We start from the raw sequence: 21,433 nt of genomic DNA on the forward strand, positions 1-21,433 counted from the left end.
AAAGCCTCATTTTCCAAGTGTGGAGCGGCTGGGGTTCAAACTGCTGACCTTGTGGCTCAGTGTGTATCCGCTATGCCACCATAGCCTCCTGGGGAAATCTGGTCCGTGGTCGCAGAGATAGAAACGGCTTTGGTGTCAGTACAAGTTAAGGAAGTTGGTGTCTTCCCAAGTGGCTAAGAGTCACTTAACCAAAGTATTTTTAGTTTTTTTAAGTGACGAGTGGGAACATAGATGCAGAGTTGCTGTAAAGCAAGCCGTTAAACTCATCCTGAAATCTCAATCCTTTCAGCAGTTGCAGGTGAAGAGCTGGCCCTAATCTGACAGGCTCTCGCGTTAAACAAGAGAGTTGTGTGCAACCACAGACCACTAACAGCACAGCTTAGAGGACAGTGCTGTCATATTTATAACATCAATGTCTGTTTATGCCCTCCAGTCCCACACCACAACTACCAGCAATTCTGTAAGAGGAAAGATTTAAAAAAAAAAAAAAGTAGGAGAACGGAATCTATTTTATAAAGCATAGTCTTGTTCAGAAATCCATTCACATCAACTGAGTAATAGAGACGCAGGACTAAAGTTACAGATGGGGACTCTGTGATGGAGGGTAACTTGTTACCTAGCGTTGGAAACCACATGGACCGTGTTATGTCTGAAAGCTGTGCGCTGCACATCTCCATGGGTTGACGGCTTAGTTCCCCGTCAGCGCTGAAGCAGTTACTGGGTACGAGGTGTAGGCTGTCAAGTTTTTGTTCCTCCAACCTTGAAGGGCAGGAAGATGACCTGCGTGTAAACACTTGCGCATCCCTGCTCCGACCTGCCCCGCGCAGGCTGTATTTTTCAAGGGCTGGCTGGCTCATCCAAGCCTGGGATGCAGTTTTCCAAGGCTGGGGATGGCTAGCATCGTCACACCCGCCCAGGGCAGCAGTTTGTCCTGGAACTGACCCCTGTGGTCTAGGCACTGCTAGCCCGCGGGAACTGGAGCCAGCAGGCCCTGGCATCTAGGCCTGCGCGACGATCAGGTCCCTGGTGACTTGAAAAGCAGCGATGAGGGAACTCAGCTGGATTTTCTCATTGGTGCCGAGGGAGAGTCTGTACCTGAAAGAAACACAGCCAGGTGAGGCTAAAGATGGCCACCCTCACTGACCTCAGACAAGAGAAGAGGGATCACAGGCAGGAAATCTGTCTGAGGGGTGGGACATGACACACATTTATCTTGGCGAGAATCTAGTGTGTTCTGCGTACGTTTTCTTCCCTGCTGTGAAATACTGGCTTATACATTCTGCTCTGGAAAGAGGTTTGGTGACCAAGAGCCGCAGCTGAGCACCACTCTGCTCCAGTGAAGGCAGACGGACGGAACTTCTTGGGCCAAAGGAGGGTTTTTCCACCCACCAAATGCAACAAGAGGAATTCTAGCCACGGTTTTTCCTTCTCACTGACATACTTTACCAGGCTTTTCAGTTGGCACCTGTGGTTCCACCAAAGTGGGACCTAGCAACTCGCTGGGCCACCCTTTAGCACACCTGGCCACTGAGAGGAGTGACATCCAGTGTGGTGAGCAGCAGGGACCTAATGTGTCCATGTAAAAGCTGAGGGCCAGCAAATGAGCGTGCCTGTGTGGACAGCTATTCTGACCGAGACGCTCTGTTGACTTCAGCGATAGCTGCCAGCTCCACTGGGGGCTAATCAGTGTTTACCAAACTAGGCAGAGTGGAAAATTGGGTTTACGTTGACTCTCCCCCCTTCCCGCCCCCCCATGCTTTACTATGCCAAAATGCCTCAATAACAGCTGGACGGCTGGGCGGCCCCAAGTGACCTAGATGCACAACACTGACAGTCTGACTGAAATAGGCCTTCCCACCAGCCCGCGGCTGTGCCTGCTCAGCAAGGGTCTGTCTGTGCAGGTCCCGCCCCCTGAGGGAACTGTCCTTGTGTGTGATTCATCAAAGCAGCTGCTTCCTCACGTTTCCTCCAGTGTCACCACCAACAGGTGACCCGACGTGTGAAGACCTGGGACCAAACACCCCCCGAACAACAAAGCAGCCCTATATAGACTTTCCAGAGCGGTAAGTCTTTCCTCTTTTTCCTGCAGAGCAGCCAGTGGGTTTGAACCGCCAAGCAAGCAGCAACCAGAACACATGACAGGGAGTAAGAGGAAGAGTAGAAACGGGGCAATCAAATTACTCACTCGATGTCTGCCATTTTGGTCAGTAACTGTACTCGAACTGAAGATGGGAAGTCAACTGAGGGGAAACAGAACCAACAGTGAGGTGCCACTGCTCCAGCAAAGTCTCAGGAGGAAGTGGGGCTGAGGCGCCAGCACACCGGCCGCTGCTCGCGCTGTCTGTCCCACTCGGGTGCCCTTTCCCAAGCGCTCATACGCACATGGCTAATTGTCGGTGCTGCTCTTTGAAAATGGGACAGCCAGGGGCCGTGGCCTAAGAGCCAAGCTCTCACTTGGCCGTCCCAATTTTAAAAGCACTCTGTAAAGCCATTTCACGCTCAGCTTCCACAGCTCGAGTCACCCGTATCTGTGGGCAGAGGGGAACACCCCAGGCAGGTGGGAACCGCCAGCGGACATGGGGGACGGAGCAGCTGAGTGGAGTCAACGGGGTGACTGCAGTGTAGGGAAGCGCTCCACAAGGCTGCACAATGGTCACCTGAGGAGTTGGAAAAAACACCCGGCCCAGGTCCCCTCCATCCCCCAGGAGACCGACTGCACTGCCGGGGACATCCTGTGTGCTCCTCTGGCTGAATCAGCCTCGGTGGAGGCCGTAGGAGCAAGTGACAGATTTGATTCCCAAAGACATTCTTCCTGCTCCCCCATTCCTTTGAGGGAGAGCAGTCTTAGAACTGGGAATTAAATAGGCGTTTTTTAGGAAGAAGGTGTAACCCCAGGAGCTTCTTTGCACTTTCTCCTCAGCAGGTCTCCAATTTCTGGTGTGGCTCGGGAACAGAGTTCTCGACAGGAGCCAGGCCAGACTGCGGAAAACGAGTGAGCAGAAAGATCCTTTTGCACCCGGGATTCGTGGCTTCAAGAAGAAAGCCTGTGTCCCCATTCTAGGCACGGCCACCCCCCACACCCCGTGCTCTCGAGCTTGCCACCTGCACCCCAGCTTCCCAGCGAGGGGGGCCAAGGGAGTTACCTCTATGCACAAACAGGTGTATCTCAGTCAGGATGTCATGTAGCGCCAGCCCCTTCAGCGTTTTCAGCGCCATGATATCTGGAGCGGTGCAGTTAAGGCAAAGGGAGCAAGTTCCACAATACACTGCAGAGAAGGCTGCATCCACAGTGAATACAACGTGCCTTCATACTGGGGCCCCCTTCTCCTGTTTTCCTCATTAATCAAGGCCTTCAAAGAGAAGCAGCCTCGCTCTTGCCGGTATGGAACAGCCGACTGCATCACCAAAGGGGCTTCCTTCCTGCAATGGGGCTGCATAGCTGCACGGGCCTGAGAGAAGCTGCCTCCAGCCCGCCCAGGTCAGAGCCTGAGGATGCTACGGACAAGTCCCCAGGCCACCTCCCATGGTTAAGCTGATCAGTCACCTCTGACCAACTTTTCACCAGCAAAGGGTAGGTGCTGGCCAAAGGGGCCATCCGTAGGGCCCGGGCCCTCAGCACAAGCCGTCACAGAGGATACTCCTGTAGGCTGTGGTGAAGTCTTCATTCAGCATCCAGTCCAGGATGTTAGAGATGTCCGACTTGAGCGGGTGCCCTGTGCAGGTGTACACCGTCTCCTCTGTGACCTTCCCGAAGGCCATGTTGGTGCTCTGTGCAGAAGGGAGGATCACGGTGGCTTTCACCACAGCAGCCTCAGGGAAACAGCTGTGGCAGCAATTGGATACGGGCACCAGTCGACCCGGGTGGGAGGGGACTCAGCAGAGGCAAGTGCTGTGTGGTGGCCACGTGGCAGCTCAGAACCCAGCGCTATTTCTCTGCAGTTCATAACCAATTTTCCTATAACAACTACTCCAAGCAGACTGGGTGGGTCATTGGCATGTTCCAGGTCCCAGCAGCTCGGTTTCGGGTTGTGCTGTTACTTACTCCCGTCTTTCCAGAAAAAAGGGTTAACAACTCTTTAGGATCTGCCGCAAGTCAGAGCTGTACCTGCAAGATGTTCAGCGCCCTTCTCATATCTCCACTGGACAGCGTCACGAGTGCTTTCATCCCGTCTTCGCTGAGGTCAACTCTGAAAGGAGGGGGACATTTAGAGGCCCGGGAGAAGACAGGCACTTGCCAGGGTTCAAGGTGACCCGGAATGATCAGAGACTGGAATTAGCAACAAGGGATGGCCGAGCCCACTCGTTCACGGTGACCCTGTGGGAAGGCGCAGAACTGTCCCATGGGTTCCCAACGCCATCCTCGCCTGTAGAGCGGCTGGTGGCCTTGAATGAGCGGCCTTTTGGTTAGCAGACAAGCGCTTTAACCATGGTGCCACCAGGGCTCTTAAGCACTCCCAGCCCCCTCAAAAATCTAGGAAGACGCTTCTATAGGACTGAGCTCCCAGTGTTGAGGAAGTGGACTGAGTTTTCCTTCCAGCAAGGCACTAGATCGCAGGGCTGAAGGCTTGCCTTCCAAACAGGCAGTGGCTCAGGGCGGCTACTGGCTGGGCATCTGGTCACACCGAATGCAGTGCCCCCGAACCTCCCCTGCCCATCAAGAAAGCAAGAAGCGTGTTAGCAGAAGTGACTCGGCAGCATGCGGCTTCCAGCAACACAAGGAGAGGAGGAGGCAACTGGGAGGCTTCCAGGAGAGGAGGTCGGACTCAAGAACAGCCAGATGCTGCCTATGAGGAAGAAGGCCGGGAGACACAGGTCCCGCCAGGCGCTCTGCACTCACTTCAAGGAGGCAAGTCGGCCATCCCCGGGCCCACGGACACCACCCCCGAAAGCCCTGCCCTTTCCCACCTGTCTGCATGCTCACCTCTCTTCCCTCACAACATGTTCCAGGCGGGGGACCATCAGTTCAGGAGTCAGGGGTCCAAACCGGAACCTGGTACACCGCGACTGTAGGGCAGGGATGATCTTGGACAGGTAGTTGCAGATGAGGCAGAATCGGGTGTTTTCTGTGAACTTCTCAATCACTGGAAGGGGGGAACAAAGTCACCTCAGGTCTCAGTGCATTGTGTAGAGTCTTCTACCTGGTGCACTGTCTGTAGCTAGCTAGCTGCCTTCCACCGTGCAGGGGGAGAGATGGCTTCCTGCAGACTCTACAGTGGGCATCCTCTGGACACCTCAGAGCACTTGAGAGAGCAATGACCTGGATTCAGAGCCACGTGGAACACCGTTTCCTTCCACGGGGACTCAGCCTGCTGCCCAGACGGGCACTCGGCCCACATGAGATGGCTAGAGAAGGGCTACCAACGCCACAAAGACAGAGGTGCTGGCCCGCCTCTTCCTCTTACACAGGTGCTGAGAGAAGGGTCTTCTTCCGTGGCCATGCTCCCCAATGGCCGCAGTCCTTGCTGACTGAAAGCAGAAAGGACTTGAGGCACCTGCTGATGCGGATCAAAGACCACAACCTTCGGCTGAATGACACCTCGGTGTCAAAGGACACCCCACCCCACACAAGTGCAATACTAAGTAAGAGCACGCTCAGTTGGGAAAAGACGGATGTGGTCTTCCTTGGATCCATAATCAGCAATCGGGCAGCGGCCAGGAAACCAAATGATGAGCTGCCCTGGGCGCATCTGCTACAAAAGATTTCTTTTGATGTATTCACAGAAGCAAAGATGTCACTTTGTGGACTAAGGTGGGCCTGACCCACGGCACACCTCGTATGCATGTGAAAGCTGGAGAATCAGGAAGACCAGGAATTCCCAGAAAAATGAACCAGCATCTTGGAAGAACTCAAGGGGAGGATGGTATTTCATCTCAGGTACTCTGCACGTGTTACCGGGAGGGACCGGTTCTCGGAGGACCTCAGGTTTGGTAGAGTCCGTGAAAAAGAGGAAGGTTCTTGAGAAGGATTCACAGGTAAGGACAACAATCTGTTCACACACAGTCATAATCAGAAGGATGGCACGGGAAGGACCAAGCACGGTCTTGCTCTAATGAACACACAGTTCTGATGAGTTGCAGTGAACTTGACACCTACAACCACCTCCTCCACTGTCCTTGATAATCCACAGAGGGTTGAGACTGTCCCTTCCCTGTCCAACTGTCCTGTGGACAAACTGTGAGGAAATGTCAGCATTCGGAATGTGGGAAACTTGTAGTAGTATCTCGGAGCGCTGGTGGCATAGTGGTTAGAGTTGGTACTAACTGCAAGGTCAGCAGTTTGAAACCACCAGTCGCTCCTTGGGAGCAAGACAGGACTCTACTCCCACACAGAGTTACAGTACTGGAAATTCATAGGGGCAGTCTGCCCCATCCCACAGGGGTCTCTGTGTCGGCACCCACTTGGTGGCAGTGAGTTTGAGTTTTATATTGTATCTCAGCACAGAAACGTATATCCAGCAATGTACAGAGGAAAGACTGCCCATCGCTTCCAAGTCAGACACTTTCTCAACCTCTGAAACAAGCCTCACTGAAAGAGGATGGTCCACCAGGGCTCGTGTGCTGCTGCTGAACAGAGGAGGGGGAGGAGGCCCCAACACAGAGAGAGAGAGAGAGAGAGAGAGAGAGAGAGAGAGAGAGAGAGAGAGAGAGAGAGAGAGAGAGAGAGAGAGAGAGAGAGAGAGATCGATCCTAAGATGAGGTCCATGAACCAGAAGATCGGACGGGTAAAAACTAAAAGGCAAGCCCCGCCCTGCCTCCTTTGACGCTGTTACCTCTCCTCAGGGCATTCTGGGCATCTTGAGTCATGGCATCCGCTTCATCCAAGATCACCAGTTTAAAGCCTTTCCTACGGAAACAAAGGGCATCTAGCAACTCCCAGCTCCCCATGTGCTCGGCAGCCCTCTCTTTGAGACCTCTGGTCAGAGACATGTCCTCAAACAGAAAGGAACTACCTATCCCATAAAGCCCTTGACCCTTCATGGGAAATGAAGTCTTGTCTGTATACCTGTTACACTGTATCTTCTGGCTCCTGATCCTGTCTTCTGCGTCTTCTCTACCCACTTCTCCCCTCTACTTTCACTGGTGCTTAAATCTGCTTTCTTGACCACCATCCTACTGAGCTCCCCAATCTCAATTCATGTTTGCTTCATGTTACATGGGCTCAGCCAGTCTTAGGACATAAGCAGTCTTTGGTTAACTAATAAGACTGGAAGTTCAGGCTCCTTACAGAACTGTGCTAAGGGGTCCTGGTGGTGGTGTTGAGTGAGCGTTGGGCTGCTAACCACAAGGTCGGCAGTTTAAACCCACCAGCCATTCCTTGGGGAATGATGAGGCTGTCCTGCGCCTGTAAAGATGTGTAACCCTGGAAATCCTGTGGAGGGTGGCCGTAAGTGGGAATCGACTCCACGACAGAGTGCTTTTCCTGCTTGCTTTTCTGTGGGAGGAGGGTCTGCTAGTCTAGGTTCATTTATCTTCTTTCCTGTTGGTATCACAGCATTTCTTACCCAATCACCACGCATCATGTTCATTCTCACCGCTAGTTCTGACAGTCATTTTTAACCTGGATGCACTGGCCCAGGGAAGGACATGCAACAAAAGCTCCCTCATCTCCCGGATCTCAATCTCTCGAGACCCCGGAGGGCACTGTTCTGAGGGAAGTCCATCACAGAAAGGCAGACCGCCTGCGAGGCCAATATGACAAAAGGTCAAGAACAGGTTTTCAACCTAAATCCAGTCGGAATGGGAAAGGCAGGTAAATCACTAATCACTGAAGGTACCTACCAGAGTTGATTTTGATTCATAGCAACCTTAATACAGGATCCTCAAGAGTAAATGGTAAAAAAAAAAAAAAAAAAAGAAAAAGGAATGTTTGGTGCCTACATAGAAAAATAGGTTGAGAGGATATACTCTATCCTAGAATCCAAATGAGGAAAAGCATGCCTGACTGTGGGGGTGGCTTCACGGGAGTGGAGAGAGGCGGAAACTCAGAGCAAGGGAGCCTTCTAGCGTCAGGACCTGGATGAGGAGGAGAAGACCTTCAGTGAGGACTGGTTAGTTACTGATCAGACCACGCTGCTGGGCACGGTAGAGGGTAACCAAAAAGAGGAAGTACCTCAAGGAGTCGGACTGTCCCGGTGGCTGCCACAATAGGCTCAAATCTCACTGGGAGGACGGGGCAGCGGCCAGTGTTGCCGTTGTCTCTTGGGTCCGTAGGAGTGGCAGCCACCTCCCAGGCACCTGACAGCTACAGCACATTTTTTTTTATCACCTGACCTACTCAGGTTTCCCAGCTAGAAAAGAAAGCTACAGCGACAGCTGATGGCACTTCCCCACCAGTTTTGGCAGCCCCTGCTAACAGACACAACAGTGACACCAACAACATATCCAGAGAGAACGACCCGCATGATACTTACTTAAATATTGTCCTTGTACTAGCAAAGCTCAGGACTGGTCCCCGCACAATGTCTATTCCTCGGTCATCTGAAGCATTCAGCTAAATGCAGAAAGAGAGAAGCCAGCGTCAAAACGTATGCTGGGAGGCAGCCAATGAATTCTGGGTGTAAATTTATCTTTGATTCCATCCAGTTCAGCCAGCTAGGCCTCTGGGTCTGATGACAGCTAGATCATAATTTTTAAGCGTGCACACACACACACACACACACACACACACACACACACACCCTCGTACCCTCGTGAGAAACCAGTTGTATTCAAACATTCAAACTCACCGACTGTCCACTCTATGGTGAAAAGACCTTTGAGAATGCTCACTCAGCCATAAACTGGAAGCGTCATTAATTGGCCTGGTCACACTGCAGGCACCTCTGGCATGAGGAGAATGATGCTAATTTTAGCCACCACAATCTAGCACAGCCCAGAGGGTACCAGATTGCTAGCACAAAGAAGTAAGAATGTCGGGGGCAGCCAGGTTCTAAAATCCGTAGCTAAAAATTAAGTTTAGCCTTCTTTTCCTGCAACAGATAACAATGTGTATATTTTTGTCATCTATCAGAGTCTCGGCGGTAAGCAGATGGCATGCTCAAATCCAGTTATTTGGAAAGAATTAAATGGGACATTTTGAAAGATGCTTGCGGAGTAGGGGGAAAACCGCCACAGTTAAGGACATTGCCAGCCTTTGAGGCTGAGAGAGAAAGAGACAGAGATGCCTCCTTCTGCCAGGGCCCCATGAGCCTCGTTAGTCGAAGCCAACCAGGAAGGAGCCAGAGGGAGAGGAATCTTGTGATCAGTACTTCCAGGGAAAGGATGTGGAGGCACACAGAGGATCCAGTTGCCCCGAGCGACCAGACATGAACTGGGGTGAAAGTGGGCCAGCTCCCCTTGCCCTCCAGTGGCTGATGCCAATCCAGACCAAAATGGCCACCGCATCAAAGAACAAATTACAGACTCTTATCCCACACAGACTGCTTTTCCAGCGTCCACTGAAGAAACACACCTTTACAGTTAGTTACCAGCAACTGTAGACTGAGGCTAGGTGCTTACCTCCAAGACCATGGACCCAAATTCTTTATCTTTGTAGAGCTGCTTAGCACAAGCTAGGATGGTAGATGTCTTTCCCGTCCCGGGAGGACCGTAGAGAAGCAGGTGCGGCAGGCGGTCCTCACTGATGAATTTCTGGACTGAGGATGAGGAAAAAACAGACACCCTCAGTTTCCTGGAGTCGCCGCTGTCCACGAATACACCTCAACCTAGTGCCGCGCTCCACCCCCGGTGCAGCAAAGAAAAACCTGAAGGATTTCAATATTCAAAGCCACATTCAGATTCTTCCAAGTTATCAGCGGCGATAACATCACCCAGGAACTCAACCAGATCCTTCAACTAGAACAACAGCGACTGATGGGGGACACTTACTGGTACTCAGGATGTCCCGGTGAGAGATAAGATCATCTAGTGTCTGGGGCCGGTATTTCTCAACCCTGAAAAACAATGGAATATATAAACACAAGAACAGTTTGTCATAGGCAACAGAATCCTTTCAAATCCTCCTGAAGAGGAACAAACGCCTATTTCTTTTTAATAGAGACAGGAGTTCTCAGCCAAGGTGATTTTATCTCGGGGGGGGGGGGGGGGCACTTTTGGTTGTCACAACTGGGGAGGGTGGGGGGAAAGGTCAGTATGCTCTTAAATAGACTACAATGTACACGAGAGTGGCCACCTCCCAACATACAAAGTATCTGGCTCAAAATATCGCTAGGGCTAAGGTTTTTTTAAAAAAGCCTGTCTCATCCCTTCTTTCCAGCTGCCTGCCCATAGTCTCCACGTCCACAGAACCCTATTCTTGTTAAAAGGAAGCAAAATTAAATGTACCCTAGGTGAACAGACACACAGAAATACAGAAATAATAGAATCTTACTCAGCCATTTAAAGGCATGAAGAAAAACAAACAAAAGGCATGAGGTAGTTCTGATACAAGCCAGGGCTCAGAAGAACCTTGAAAATAGTATGCTAAGTAAGATGAGGCAGATATAAAAAGCAAGACATTACAAGTCCTTTTATTAAGTGTCCAGAATAGGTCAGGCCATACACAGAGATTAGTCTTCATGGAGGGAAGGGGTGCACTGCTAAACAGGTCTGGGATATCTTCATAGAATTGGGGAGATGATGAATTATACTTGTTTAATTGGTTACAAAATTACTATCATTTTCTTTAAAAACGGATCCAGTTCTTAGACAAGAACAATCTGGAGTTTTTCCAAATCGAGTCAGACCCAAACAGACTTTTCGATGCTTGACAGATCTGGGAGTAGGATGGTTTGATCATCAAGCCTACTTTCTGGCAATTAATTTAACCTTCCTAAGATCCTGGTGGCTTATGTTGGGCTGCTAACCACAAGGTCTACAGGGCAGCTCTACCCTGCCCTACAGGGTCACTATGAGTTGGGATCCACTCAGTGGCAGTTTTTATCTTAAAGACCGGTTGTTTCCACACCTGTGAAATAGAAATGCGTTCATGCACCCGGAATATCTCGTGAACATGGTGTCTACCGCACACCGAGCCGCTTAAAAGATGCGAATTAGGGAATGTTGCTGTTTTCTCTCTCTATTACGCATGTGCGCAAGTAGTTACTCCAAAGTAATAATCTACCAAGAAGAGGCGATTCTGGCAAGGAGGTCTTTTCACGCAGGTGTCAAAAGAGGTGGGAACGAATCCCGTTTCCGTCACCACGGTGTGACAACCGCTTCTTAGCGGGAAATGGAACACGGGGGTAGGTCGTGGAGTGGAGCGCTCGAGACTTGCAACGGGGCGAGATCCTAACCAGGACGGGGGAGGTGGGGAGCGGTATGCAGGTAAACCTCCATCTCCCGCCGGCTGCGGGTCGGGTCGGGGGGCAGCGAAGCGAGCTCGGCCGGGGCCCAGACACTCGCCGCCCCGCACCCAGTGCGGCCGAGCCTCCCACCGCGGCGGCCGGCCTCTCCTACCAGGGCAGATTCCTGCTCTTGGTCGGCGCCGGCTGCTTTTGCTCCTGGGGCACGGAAGTCTCCATGGCGGAGAGACGGGGGTGACCGGGACCACAGAGATGGTGCTACGTCTAGCCGGCAACAGAACCGAGCCTCGCGCCGGAGAGTTCGCGCGCAAACATAACTCTCGCGAGATTTCCCCACTTCCGACTTCCGCTCTCGGCCCCGCCCCTTCCAGAAGCTCCTGGTAACCGAGAGGCCCCGGTCCACAGCCTCCGGTGTTCCAGGCCTGGCCGGGCTCCCTGGGGTGCGCGGGGCTTCGCGAGCCCACGGAGGAAAGGAGCGGTCGAGGCTTGGTCTTCTCACTCGTTTTCGGAAACTCTGGTCCCTCTTGCAGCAAAACGTAGAGAACCAGCCCCCCGAAAAGCGCTGCCGCGTGAGCATGAGAACAAACAACAGCGTGAGGTGAGTGTGTGTGACGGAAGGAATGAGATGGAGACACTGAGGAGACCCGGGTATCAAAGGGGTAGCGCTTTTTTAACTCCTGAAGTGAGATGTTTAGTCAGTTGTTTGTGAATTCCGTTTTTTTTTTTTAATTAATGCTTCCTCCGGGAGCCCCGTATAGATGTTTTACCTTAACTCAGGTTTGAGGTTAGCAATGGGAAGTGTTGACCACGTGCCAGCAAACAGAACCATAAGCTCCTGTAAGTCTCAGGATGTTTTTGTTGACTAACTGCGTGGCAGGGCTTAGGTGTTCGGCACTACCAGTCAGGTAAATCAGAGAAGACTGTTCTCTGGCCCCTTTAGGTGACGTTCACATCCAACCTGCCTTTGAGCAATGAAATAAAAAAATCATAGATACTGCATGTAGTAAAGTACCTTAGGCTAACTGCATTTTGTAAGGGGGATTTTTTTCCCTTACTACAATACGTAAAATAATTGAGGTAACGTTATGAAGGAGTTTCAGTGTAATAGAAATCTGCATTGGTTTTCTTATAAAGAAAAAAGGACAGGAAAGTTGTACTTAAGAATTTTTTTCCCCAGTACACAGACCACCTGCTCATTCTTGGATAGTAGTAAAGGCTCACCTATGAGAATTTTGTTGGTAAACCTCACCCCATTTACCCTACGGTGCGACAGATTTCCTTTGGTCCCCAAAGTCCAAGTAAGGTGCTAGATTATACCATGACAGTCTGATACCACAGCCCAAATTCTCAGCAAATAGTTCCCAAAGGGTAGTCCCCACAAAAGGGGCACCAACCACCCTGGGGACCTTGTTAGAAATGCTAATTAATCTCTCCCCTTCCTTAAATCCATTGAATGAGAAACTGGGGGGGAATGTACCCATTTGTGTAGGAACAAGTTCCCTGGAGGGATTCTGATTTCACCCAGGGTTTCTGATGCACTTACGTTAATGTAAGGCACCCTGGTGGCACACAAGTTAAGCACTCAGCACCCAGCGTTCTTTAGGAGTAAGGTGTGGCAACCAGACTAAAGATGACAGCCTTGGAAGCTCTTTCTACTCCCTCCTATTGCATCGCTGTGAACTGAGAACAATGGGTTTAGTATTCTGCATTTTTTGGTTTGGGTTTTATGTTTATAAACAAACACCATTTGTGTGTGTGGTTTTGTTTGTTTTGTTATTAATTGAAGGTATATGCGACAGGTGTTCCACAAGTGCCTCTGAGACCCTAAGAAGCAGATGATAACCCAGCTACCACTACCAGCTGCTCTGAAAAGGATGGAGTTGGAAAGGAATAGATACAGGAAGTGCTTGTTTGTCACAGTTGGGACCACCAGCTTTGACGAGCTCATTGCGTGTGTTTCGGCACCAGACAGTCTGGAACTCTTGGAGAACCTCGGGTACAGCCGGCTGGTGCTGCAGATCGGGCGAGGAAGCCTGGTGCCAGAGGCGGTCAGTACGGAGTCCTTGGCTCTGGAGGTGTACAGGTACAAGACGTCCTTAGAAGACGACCTTCGGAGGGCAGATCTTGTCATCAGTCACGCAGGTGCAGGAAGCTGTTTGGAGACTCTGGAGAAAGGAAAGCCACTTATAGTTGTTATCAATGACAAGTTGATGAACAATCATCAGCTGGAATTGGCAAAGCAGCTGCACAAAGAGGGACATCTCTTCTACTGTTCCTGCAGCACGCTTCCTGGGCTGTTACAGTCAATGGACTTATCAACGCTGAAATGTTTCCCTCCTGGCCAGCCCGAAAAGTTTTCAGCATTTTTGGATAAAGTTGTTGGATTACAAAAGTAAACACTAAATGCACGACACTTTAAAAATGCGAACTATGGGACTTGATTAAATCAAATGTAATATAGAATTTATGTTTTCAGAATAATATAATCAACTAACTATACCTGTAGAATTTATAGAAAATTTTATGATGTGAATATTCGCATTTCGGTTTAAATTCCATTGGCAATTTAGTAAACTTGCCAGATGTTCCCTAATCTTAATATTTTAGATAAAACAGGCATGTAGTGTACATTCACATGTCTTTTCCCAGAATCCCTAGTGCATTTGGAATCAAGGAAAAAAATGAATGACATTTGAAAACTTCATAAGATTAAGTGCTTGGCAGGAACTATAAATGTACTCAGTCTGATTTTATACTAGAATAAAATAATGAAGCATGGTCAACCTAAAAAAAAAACTTTATTGTGTGAATTTGCATCATAATCCAAGGTATTGAATACCAAAGAAAAACAAAGAGTGATAAGATGCTCTGAAAATTATGAAGGGACTTAAAAAAGTTCATAGAAATATGGAATCAAAGGATTTGGGGGATTTTTCTCAGAGCTTTTTATGCCCCCTTGTTATTTTTAAGCCCTCTTGTTACAGGCTTAATAATTCCCTGAAGAAAAAGATTATTAAGGAGGCAATTTTTAATTGTAGTCGGAGAAACTACTTTTATATTGAAGTAGCGTGTGTGGGGGCATATTCATCTTTTTCCCCTCTGAAATGTAAATGGTAGCATAATGTTGCCCAATTTCCAAGCTCTGCTGATTTGAAAAGAAAAAAATTAAAGGACTTCTCCCAGTAAAAAAAAGAAAGTGATAGATACAGATAAAGTATTGTGCGGACTCTTAAAAGACTTGTTTCCCAAAAAGCAGCCATCTGAGTGAGCTGTCATCTAAGCCCACATGAAAAGCACGCCAACATCAATATCTCAAGGATTGTAAATCATATAATCCGAAGTTTAAGGAGGGAATAGTATCAGAGCCCAAATTGTGAGATTCTGGTCCGCAGGAGGCTTTGGATGTCAGTGGAAACCCCAAGGTATTTGTGAGATCTGCACAGGAAATAAGCCTCCAGTGGTTTCCCTCTATCCATGAAGCAGGAATGGGAATGAGCTAGTTACTAAGCTATACTGGAGAGATGACCACAGGAGATCAAAATGAAATACCCGACCTGAGTGGTTAAAATCTTGGCAGTATCACCCCCTGGGATACACATTGGGCCTGATCTGGGTGTGGGTGGGTGGTGTGTGTTTTATATTGGGGGTTATCTCTGGTGTATTCTATTGTGGGTAGCCCTCTTGAATTTTTGTTTTGTATTTTTCTGTTTTTCGGTATATGAAAGCCAGGATGGTTGAACCTATAGAGACCACAAGTAGAATAAGGGGTTCCGACGGGTACTGTAGGGGCGAGGGGGTAAAGGGAGGCTGACATCAAGGAGTTCAAGAAGGAAGAGAAAGTTCTGAAACTGATTATGGTAGCAATTGTACACGGATACTGCTTGATATGATTGAACTATGAAATGATATAATATCTGTATGAGTTCCCAATAAAATGGTTTGGGAAGGAAACAAAAGAGGAAGAAAGTAATAGAATGGGAGAAAAATATGAAACTGAACTCAGAATCCTAAAAGAGACCAGGTTTATTGGTTGGATACAGATGAGTGGGACACACACACACATACACAGACCCTTATTTACCCTTCAGGTCTAAAATTGAATGTTACCTGTGTTAAAATACTTAACCATTTAACTGGGCAGTGTTGACCTAAGGACAGGTGATTAGGGAAGCAGAAGTGGAAAGTGGGAACACTGGGAGTAGGATGTACATAGAAGGAATTAAAATGGAGTTAAACAAGATGTGTGTTTTTCATGTAAAATTGAAAATATATACATTTTCATCTAAATCACCATTAAAAAGTTTTTGGAAATTTTTCATTATTTTTAAACTCCATTTTTTCCCCCCACAAACTTTATGAAGCACCTCGATAGTCAGTCCTGTGAGCAAATTAATGAGCATGTCTTTGGACAGCAGTTGAGGCCCTGGTGGCAGGATGGGCTTTGAGTTGGGCTGTGAACTACAAGGTTAGCGGTTAGAATCCACCAGCAGCTTCTCAGGAGATAAGGTTTATTATTCCTCAAGATTGAGAGGCCACCTTCCCGACAACGATCACCGAAGACAAAATGGATGCATAAGCAAATGTGGTAAACAAAGTTGATGGTGCCAGTTATCAAAAGATACAGCATCTGGGGTCTTAAAGGCTTGAAGATAAACAAGTGACCATCTAGCTCAGAAGCAGCCCACATGGAAGAAGCACACCAGCCTGTGTGATCATGGGGTGTCGATGGGATCAGGCAACTAAGACCCAGAATAAAACCATACCCAAGGTGAATGGGGGGTGGTGCATGGAGTGGAGACCCATGCCCATCTTTAGACTATTGGACATCCTCTCACTGACAGGTCACAGGGAAGAGATGAGCCAGTCAGGGTGCAGTATAACACCAATGAAACACACAGTTTTCCTCTAGTTCTTTGGTGCTTCCTTCACCATCATGACCTCAATTCTACCTTACAAATCAGATTAGACCAGAACATGCGCACAGCCACAAATAAGAGCCCCAAACACAGGGAATCCAGGATAGATAAACCCCTCAAGGCCCACAAGGAGAGTAGAGATACCAGGGGGATTAAGGGAAGGTGGGGGGAGAAAGAACCAATCACAAGGATCAATCTAGAACCCCCTCCCAAGGGGACGAATAATGGAAAAGAGGGTGAGGGGCAATGGAGGACAATGTAAGATAGGAAAAAATAATTTAGAACATCGAGAGTTCGTGAAGGAGGGCAGGTAGGGAAGGGAAATAATTGGGGTGCTGTTATCAGGGGCTCAAGTGGGAAGAGCATGCTTTGAGAATGATGATGGCAGCAGACGTGCTTGACACACTGGAGGAATGTATGGATTGTGGTAAGAGCTCTCAAAAGTATTTTTTAAAATAAAATATACCAAAAAACTATAGTGTCTATGAGTCAGAATCAACTTGATGATGGGGAATTTTTTGTTTAGTTGAGCCTCAGTATTCACATCTCTAAAATGGGCAGGAGAGGGTAGGGGTTAGACTCAAAACATTATTCTGAGTCCTGAGTGGGCATGAAAATTATCTGGGGAGCTGTTCAAACGCCAACATCAGAACCCTGCGAATTAAATCTGGGCTCTGGAGTGTGGTTGGGGGGTGGGAGGGTCGGTAGCAGGACAAGCATGAGCATTTTCAAAGGCTTCCTTCAGGTGATTCTCAGAAAAAGTTTTTACCTTCTGTCCATGAAAAAGCCTCCTGTCAGGGCAAGCAGGCTCCTTGTCACTGATTGGCTGAAGGACTGATTTTGTTATACCTGTTCTGCCCAATGAGGTGTGCGGGGGGGGGGGGGGGGGGAGGCTGGCTAAGGGATTCTGGCGAGCTTTTCTACTAGAGGTCTAGATCCCTTCTCATTAGGACCAACCTGTGACTCTACGGACAGACGGCACATGAAGGACACCCGCCACAAAGTCGCATGACCCTAAGCAGCCTGGAATTGGCTAGGAAGAGAGAGAATGAGGGGGGAGCATGCCCCGGCTCCAGGGGCCAGACTTTGTCCAGGGCGGAGTCAAACTAGGGCGCTTCGCTGGGCAGCTCCGTTTGTTAAAAGGGCGGCATGGAAACACCACCTGTACTGAGCCCTGGAAGCGGGTCACGCTGGAAACTGCTGTTGCTGCTGCCTGTAGACGCTACTGACCCGATACAAACAAACAAACGGAAAAACCTCACTGCCAATGAGTCGGTCCGCCCTGAGAATTCCCTCCCCCAGGTCCCTAATTCTCGTGTCTTGGATGATCCCACAGTTTATTGGTTGCCATCACTTGCTGCCCATCACGGCAGCCTCCAGGGCAACAAGGATGTGTTCCGGGCCCTGAGCCAGCTCCCCGATCTTCACGGATGAGCCCATTGCTGCAGCTGGTGGGTCCACATGGCTCGCTGAAGGTTTCTCGTGTCGGCTGACCCTCTAATCACCAACCATGACCCTCCGAAAACAAGGGCCCCATAGAAAATTGTTTAAAAAAATGAAACCAGGGAGAGATGCATTATGCTGCCAAGTATCATTTGAGTACCAGTGACATCAGCTTCCTATCAAATTTGTGACCCTTGGAACCCATTCCCAACATAGGAGAGGAGTTTCAGCAGCTTGAGCCGAAAATGCCAGTCAAGTCCACGGCACCGGTATTGAGGGACAGCATCCAAATGTGGCCAAACCCAAACCAAAGCTAATCCTCCTTGGAGTCAGACACTTGGCAACCCCACAGGTTCCAGACTAAAACTGGGTGACATCGGCTTTTCACGTATGACCTTTTGGAAACCTGTCAGGCCTTTGTTCAGAGGGGTATCTCTAGGTCCTGAACGGTGTAGCTAAGCACTGAATGGTTGGTGCTACCCAGCCACTAAAGGTTTCCACATATTCTGACTGGCCCCAGGAGTCAGAATTTTGATTTTTTGAAAAAGATTGTATTGTTAACATCTTAAATGGCAGCAACGAATTGAAAGCGAAACCTGGCCGGCTGGGCCCAAACAAAGCAGTTGGATTTCAAGGTGTGATCCAGCAGAGGATGTAGTTATTCTACCTTCACTTTTGCCGTATTTTAACCCTTCGGGGGAAGCTGGCATCCTCGCGTGAATTGTGACATCGAGAGGCACAGCCGCAGACGATTATTATATCATCAGACTTAGACCCAGGAAGGCTTTAGTGTGTGGTGGCGTCCTGGAGATGGCAGGACCCGAGATAACAAACACACTTAGCCACAGAGGACGTTTGCTCTCACTACTGGGTTAGAGAAGGGGAGCCCTGGATTTTATGACTCTCAGCATTGGAACAAACTTGGCTTTGGACACAGTGCTCACTGCTGTCGTTTATTTTTATGATTTGCTCGGATGAGGGCCTGAGATGCAAGGCTATCTTTGGAAGATGCTGGCAGAACACCACCCAGCCAAGTCTTTCTCCTGAACATGTTTGTATGAGTGAAACTGGGTTGAAATGAACAGCAAGGACTTGAGGTGGCGGAGAGGAGAGGAGAGGGGGGGAATGGCAAAGGAGGATAATCCTGTTTGAAGAGCGGACATCAGGGGATAGGTCCATTGGGTTGGTGATACAACAGTCTCAGAGAGTGACTGATTGGGACTTTACAACCTCAGGTCTTCTGGTCAGTGTGTCTCCTCTCCCTAAACCCCAACTATTTTCCCTTGTCAGAAACTCAGGAATTGCCAGCATCCGAGCCAACATAAACATTTGCTGATTGAGTAACTTGCACGCTGCTCCGTCCTGCATCATCTTCACCGTGGCTGGCATGTCCAATGTGGTGACTACCATCACCAAGGGTCTCCCTCACCCTCCCTGGCTTTATGCTTCTCCAACATGATGCCCTCCAACCCCCAGTAATGGTTCTTTCCTGCTGACGCACCCAATGTAAGTGTGTTTGACAACATTCTGATATGATCCCCAGGTTTTGTTCATTGATTTCTGGAACACCACCAGGCCTTTCTTCTGCAGTCTAAAACACCACCAGACCTTTCTTCCACCGTCTGAACTCTCCCTCCTGAAGCCTGTCCACCACGAGGGACCCTGTTGGTGTTTGAAATACCAGTGGCCTGACTTCCGGCGTCACAGCAACTTGCTAACCCCCACAGGACAACAGACTGAGAGAAGGGAGGGGGGCCGAATAACTACTGGCTGGTTAATCACTGATTCCTAAACTGGAATCCTCTAAGGTTGAGATCGAAAGCAACCTTACACGAATGTGCTCCTTGACACTCCGGCTCCAGGAAATGTACAGGTCTAGCTCCTAAATGAAATGGCTCTGGCCCAAAGTCCTCTCCTCCTGCTCCCTGAAGCAAGGGTAGTTGGGTGGTTGGGGCCTGGGTTCCTCCTCTCCCCCAGGGTGGGTCACTGGGAGGTTGTGGGGAAATGGATGAGGCACCCTGAGAAGGACCACATGCACTTGGTCCAGACTGGGAATGATCCCGATGAAGATGGGCAGCCCTAGTGGGGTCATCGTTTCTTCCTTCAGCAGACAATGCAGCCACCCAGAACTTGTGTCACTTGCTTCCGGGGCCGCCGAGTTTGGGGTTCAGACATTGTGTTGCTCCCACACTGAACCCTTGGGTCAAGCGCTGGACTACTAACCTCAAGGTCAGCATTTCAAATCTCCCCAGCCACTCCTTGGGAGAAAGATGAAGTTGTCTGCTCCCGGGAAGAAAGACGGACAGTCCCAGAAACCGTATGTAGGGTGAGGGGGTGGGCAGTACTTCTCTATCGTACATAGTTAATATTAGTCGGAATCAACTCGGTAGCAGTAGGTTTTTTTTGGGAGGGGGCCTCAGTTAAGCCCTTCCACTCCTCAGAGTAGGGGATGAGAAGAGGGAGTGGTCTATACTCTTGCTACTCAATAAAGTCCAGGGCCTAGTAGCATCTATTCCATCTGAAACATGATAAAAACAGCGTGTCAGGCCCCATCCAGACCTCGTATTCAGGATCTGCATTTTAACAGGGTGTGTTCATCTGGGTGGACTAGAGAAACAAATGCATAGATACTCATCTGTATATAAGAAAGAGTTTTCTATAAGAGAGCAATTGTATATTGAGAAAACAGCCCAGCCCAGTCCAGATCAAGTCCACCAGTCCAATATTAGCCCATATGTCTGATACTTGTGTGTAAGTTCCTCTTCAGACTCACACAGCACATGCAATGATGCCGAATGCAGAAGATCACAGGCCAGTGGGTGCAAAGTCTTGTGGATCCAGTGGGGGTAGAAGCATCTAAGCACTGATGTGGGTCTCGATGTGGCTCCTCCAGCTCCAGGGCTCTGGCTCCATCTGGCTTGTCATCAAGAATGCCTTGCAGGGATAGTGTGTCCCGCTTCTCGGGAGGAAGACAAGAGTTCCCAGAATCCTCAGGAGAAGGCCATACTCACACAGAGGCCTCATTGACTATGACCTGATTGATGGATTAGACCCCTCCCCTATCCTCAAGTGGACAGGAGATTTTGTAACCCCCCACACAGGATCTCCAGGTGACTTGGGTGCATGTTTCCATGGAGAAGTGCTGGCCACTTCTAACCCATTATCCTGCCCTGCACACTCTGCTGTATCCTACTATTGCTGCTGTGTTCCATCTCACTGAGTACGACTTAAAGGGGACCCTGCAGGTCAGAGTAGAAATGCCCCCCAGGGATCACTAGGCTGTACTTTTTATCGTTTAACCATTGCACCACCAGGGAACCTGATCATGGGATTCTTCAGGGAACTAGACTGCTCTTTTTTTTATTATAAACCACTCCTCCCACTTTCCCTCCAAAGACCTGGTGGTTTGATAACTCCACCCCAAGTCCCAGTGTTCCTTGGCTTGAAAACCCTCCTGGGCTGTAGTTTTCAGGAGCCTTGGTGATGTGGTGGGTTAAACGGGTTGCAAGATCAGCAGTTCAAAACCACCAACCACTCTGTGGGAGAAAGATGAGGCGTTCTACTCTCACAAAGAGTGACAGCCTCAGAAACTCACAGGAGCAGTTCTTGTCTGCCCGATAGGGTCACCATGAGCTAGAATTGGCTCCATAGCAGTGAGTTTGGAGTCTGGTTTGGGCTATACAAGCCCAACTTCCCCCAACCCTAAGGCTTCATTGTTGGATGAGAAAAACAGCAGCCAACAAACAAATCCCACTAACACTTTCGGCTTTCCTCCTGTAGTCACCGAGTACC

General features: G+C 49.3%; 2 protein-coding genes across 3 annotated transcripts; one reads left to right on the forward strand and one right to left on the reverse strand.

Moving 5' to 3' along the window:
• Window positions 1-483: 483 nt before the first annotated feature.
• RFC5 (replication factor C subunit 5) lies at window positions 484-11,594 on the reverse strand. Its single transcript, XM_075534371.1, has 11 exons — window positions 11,437-11,594; window positions 9,868-9,932; window positions 9,499-9,635; window positions 8,412-8,491; window positions 6,771-6,844; window positions 4,922-5,081; window positions 4,106-4,187; window positions 3,639-3,768; window positions 3,144-3,221; window positions 2,186-2,240; window positions 484-1,095 (listed from the first exon to the last, which is right to left on the reverse strand). The coding sequence occupies exons 1-11, from the start codon at window positions 11,499-11,501 to the stop codon at window positions 999-1,001; spliced, it is 1,023 nt and encodes a 340-aa protein (XP_075390486.1). The 5' UTR covers window positions 11,502-11,594; the 3' UTR covers window positions 484-998.
• A 42-nt stretch (window positions 11,595-11,636) lies between these two features.
• LOC142429303 (UDP-N-acetylglucosamine transferase subunit ALG13-like) lies at window positions 11,637-16,636 on the forward strand. Of its 2 annotated transcripts, none has more exons than XM_075534373.1 (2): window positions 11,637-11,880; window positions 13,069-16,636. In XM_075534373.1, exon 2 carries the CDS (start codon window positions 13,118-13,120, stop codon window positions 13,676-13,678), a length of 561 nt encoding a protein of 186 aa, XP_075390488.1. In that variant the 5' UTR covers window positions 11,637-11,880; window positions 13,069-13,117; the 3' UTR covers window positions 13,679-16,636. The 2 variants fall into 2 exon arrangements, with proteins under 2 accessions (XP_075390488.1, XP_075390487.1); XM_075534372.1 differs by having other exon boundaries at window positions 11,641-11,880; window positions 13,082-16,636.
• The last annotated feature ends 4,797 nt before the right edge of the window (window positions 16,637-21,433 follow it).

This window comes from Tenrec ecaudatus, chromosome 16 (assembly GCF_050624435.1).
Source record: "Tenrec ecaudatus isolate mTenEca1 chromosome 16, mTenEca1.hap1, whole genome shotgun sequence".
In the NCBI taxonomy this organism is placed as follows: domain Eukaryota; kingdom Metazoa; phylum Chordata; class Mammalia; order Afrosoricida; family Tenrecidae; genus Tenrec; species Tenrec ecaudatus.

Coding starts and splice junctions, on each gene's coding strand:
- RFC5 (XM_075534371.1), bottom strand. CDS start 11,501: ATGGAGACTTCCGTGCCCCAGGAGCAAAAGCAGCCGGCGCCGACCAAG. Junction 8,492..9,498: donor TTGGGTCCATGGTCTTGGAG/GTAAGCACCTAG, acceptor TTCTGCATTTAG/CTGAATGCTTCAGATGACCG. Junction 4,188..4,921: donor CATGTTGTGAGGGAAGAGAG/GTGAGCATGCAG, acceptor CCCTCCTTTCAG/AGTTGACCTCAGCGAAGACG.
- LOC142429303 (XM_075534373.1), top strand. CDS start 13,118: ATGATAACCCAGCTACCACTACCAGCTGCTCTGAAAAGGATGGAGTTG.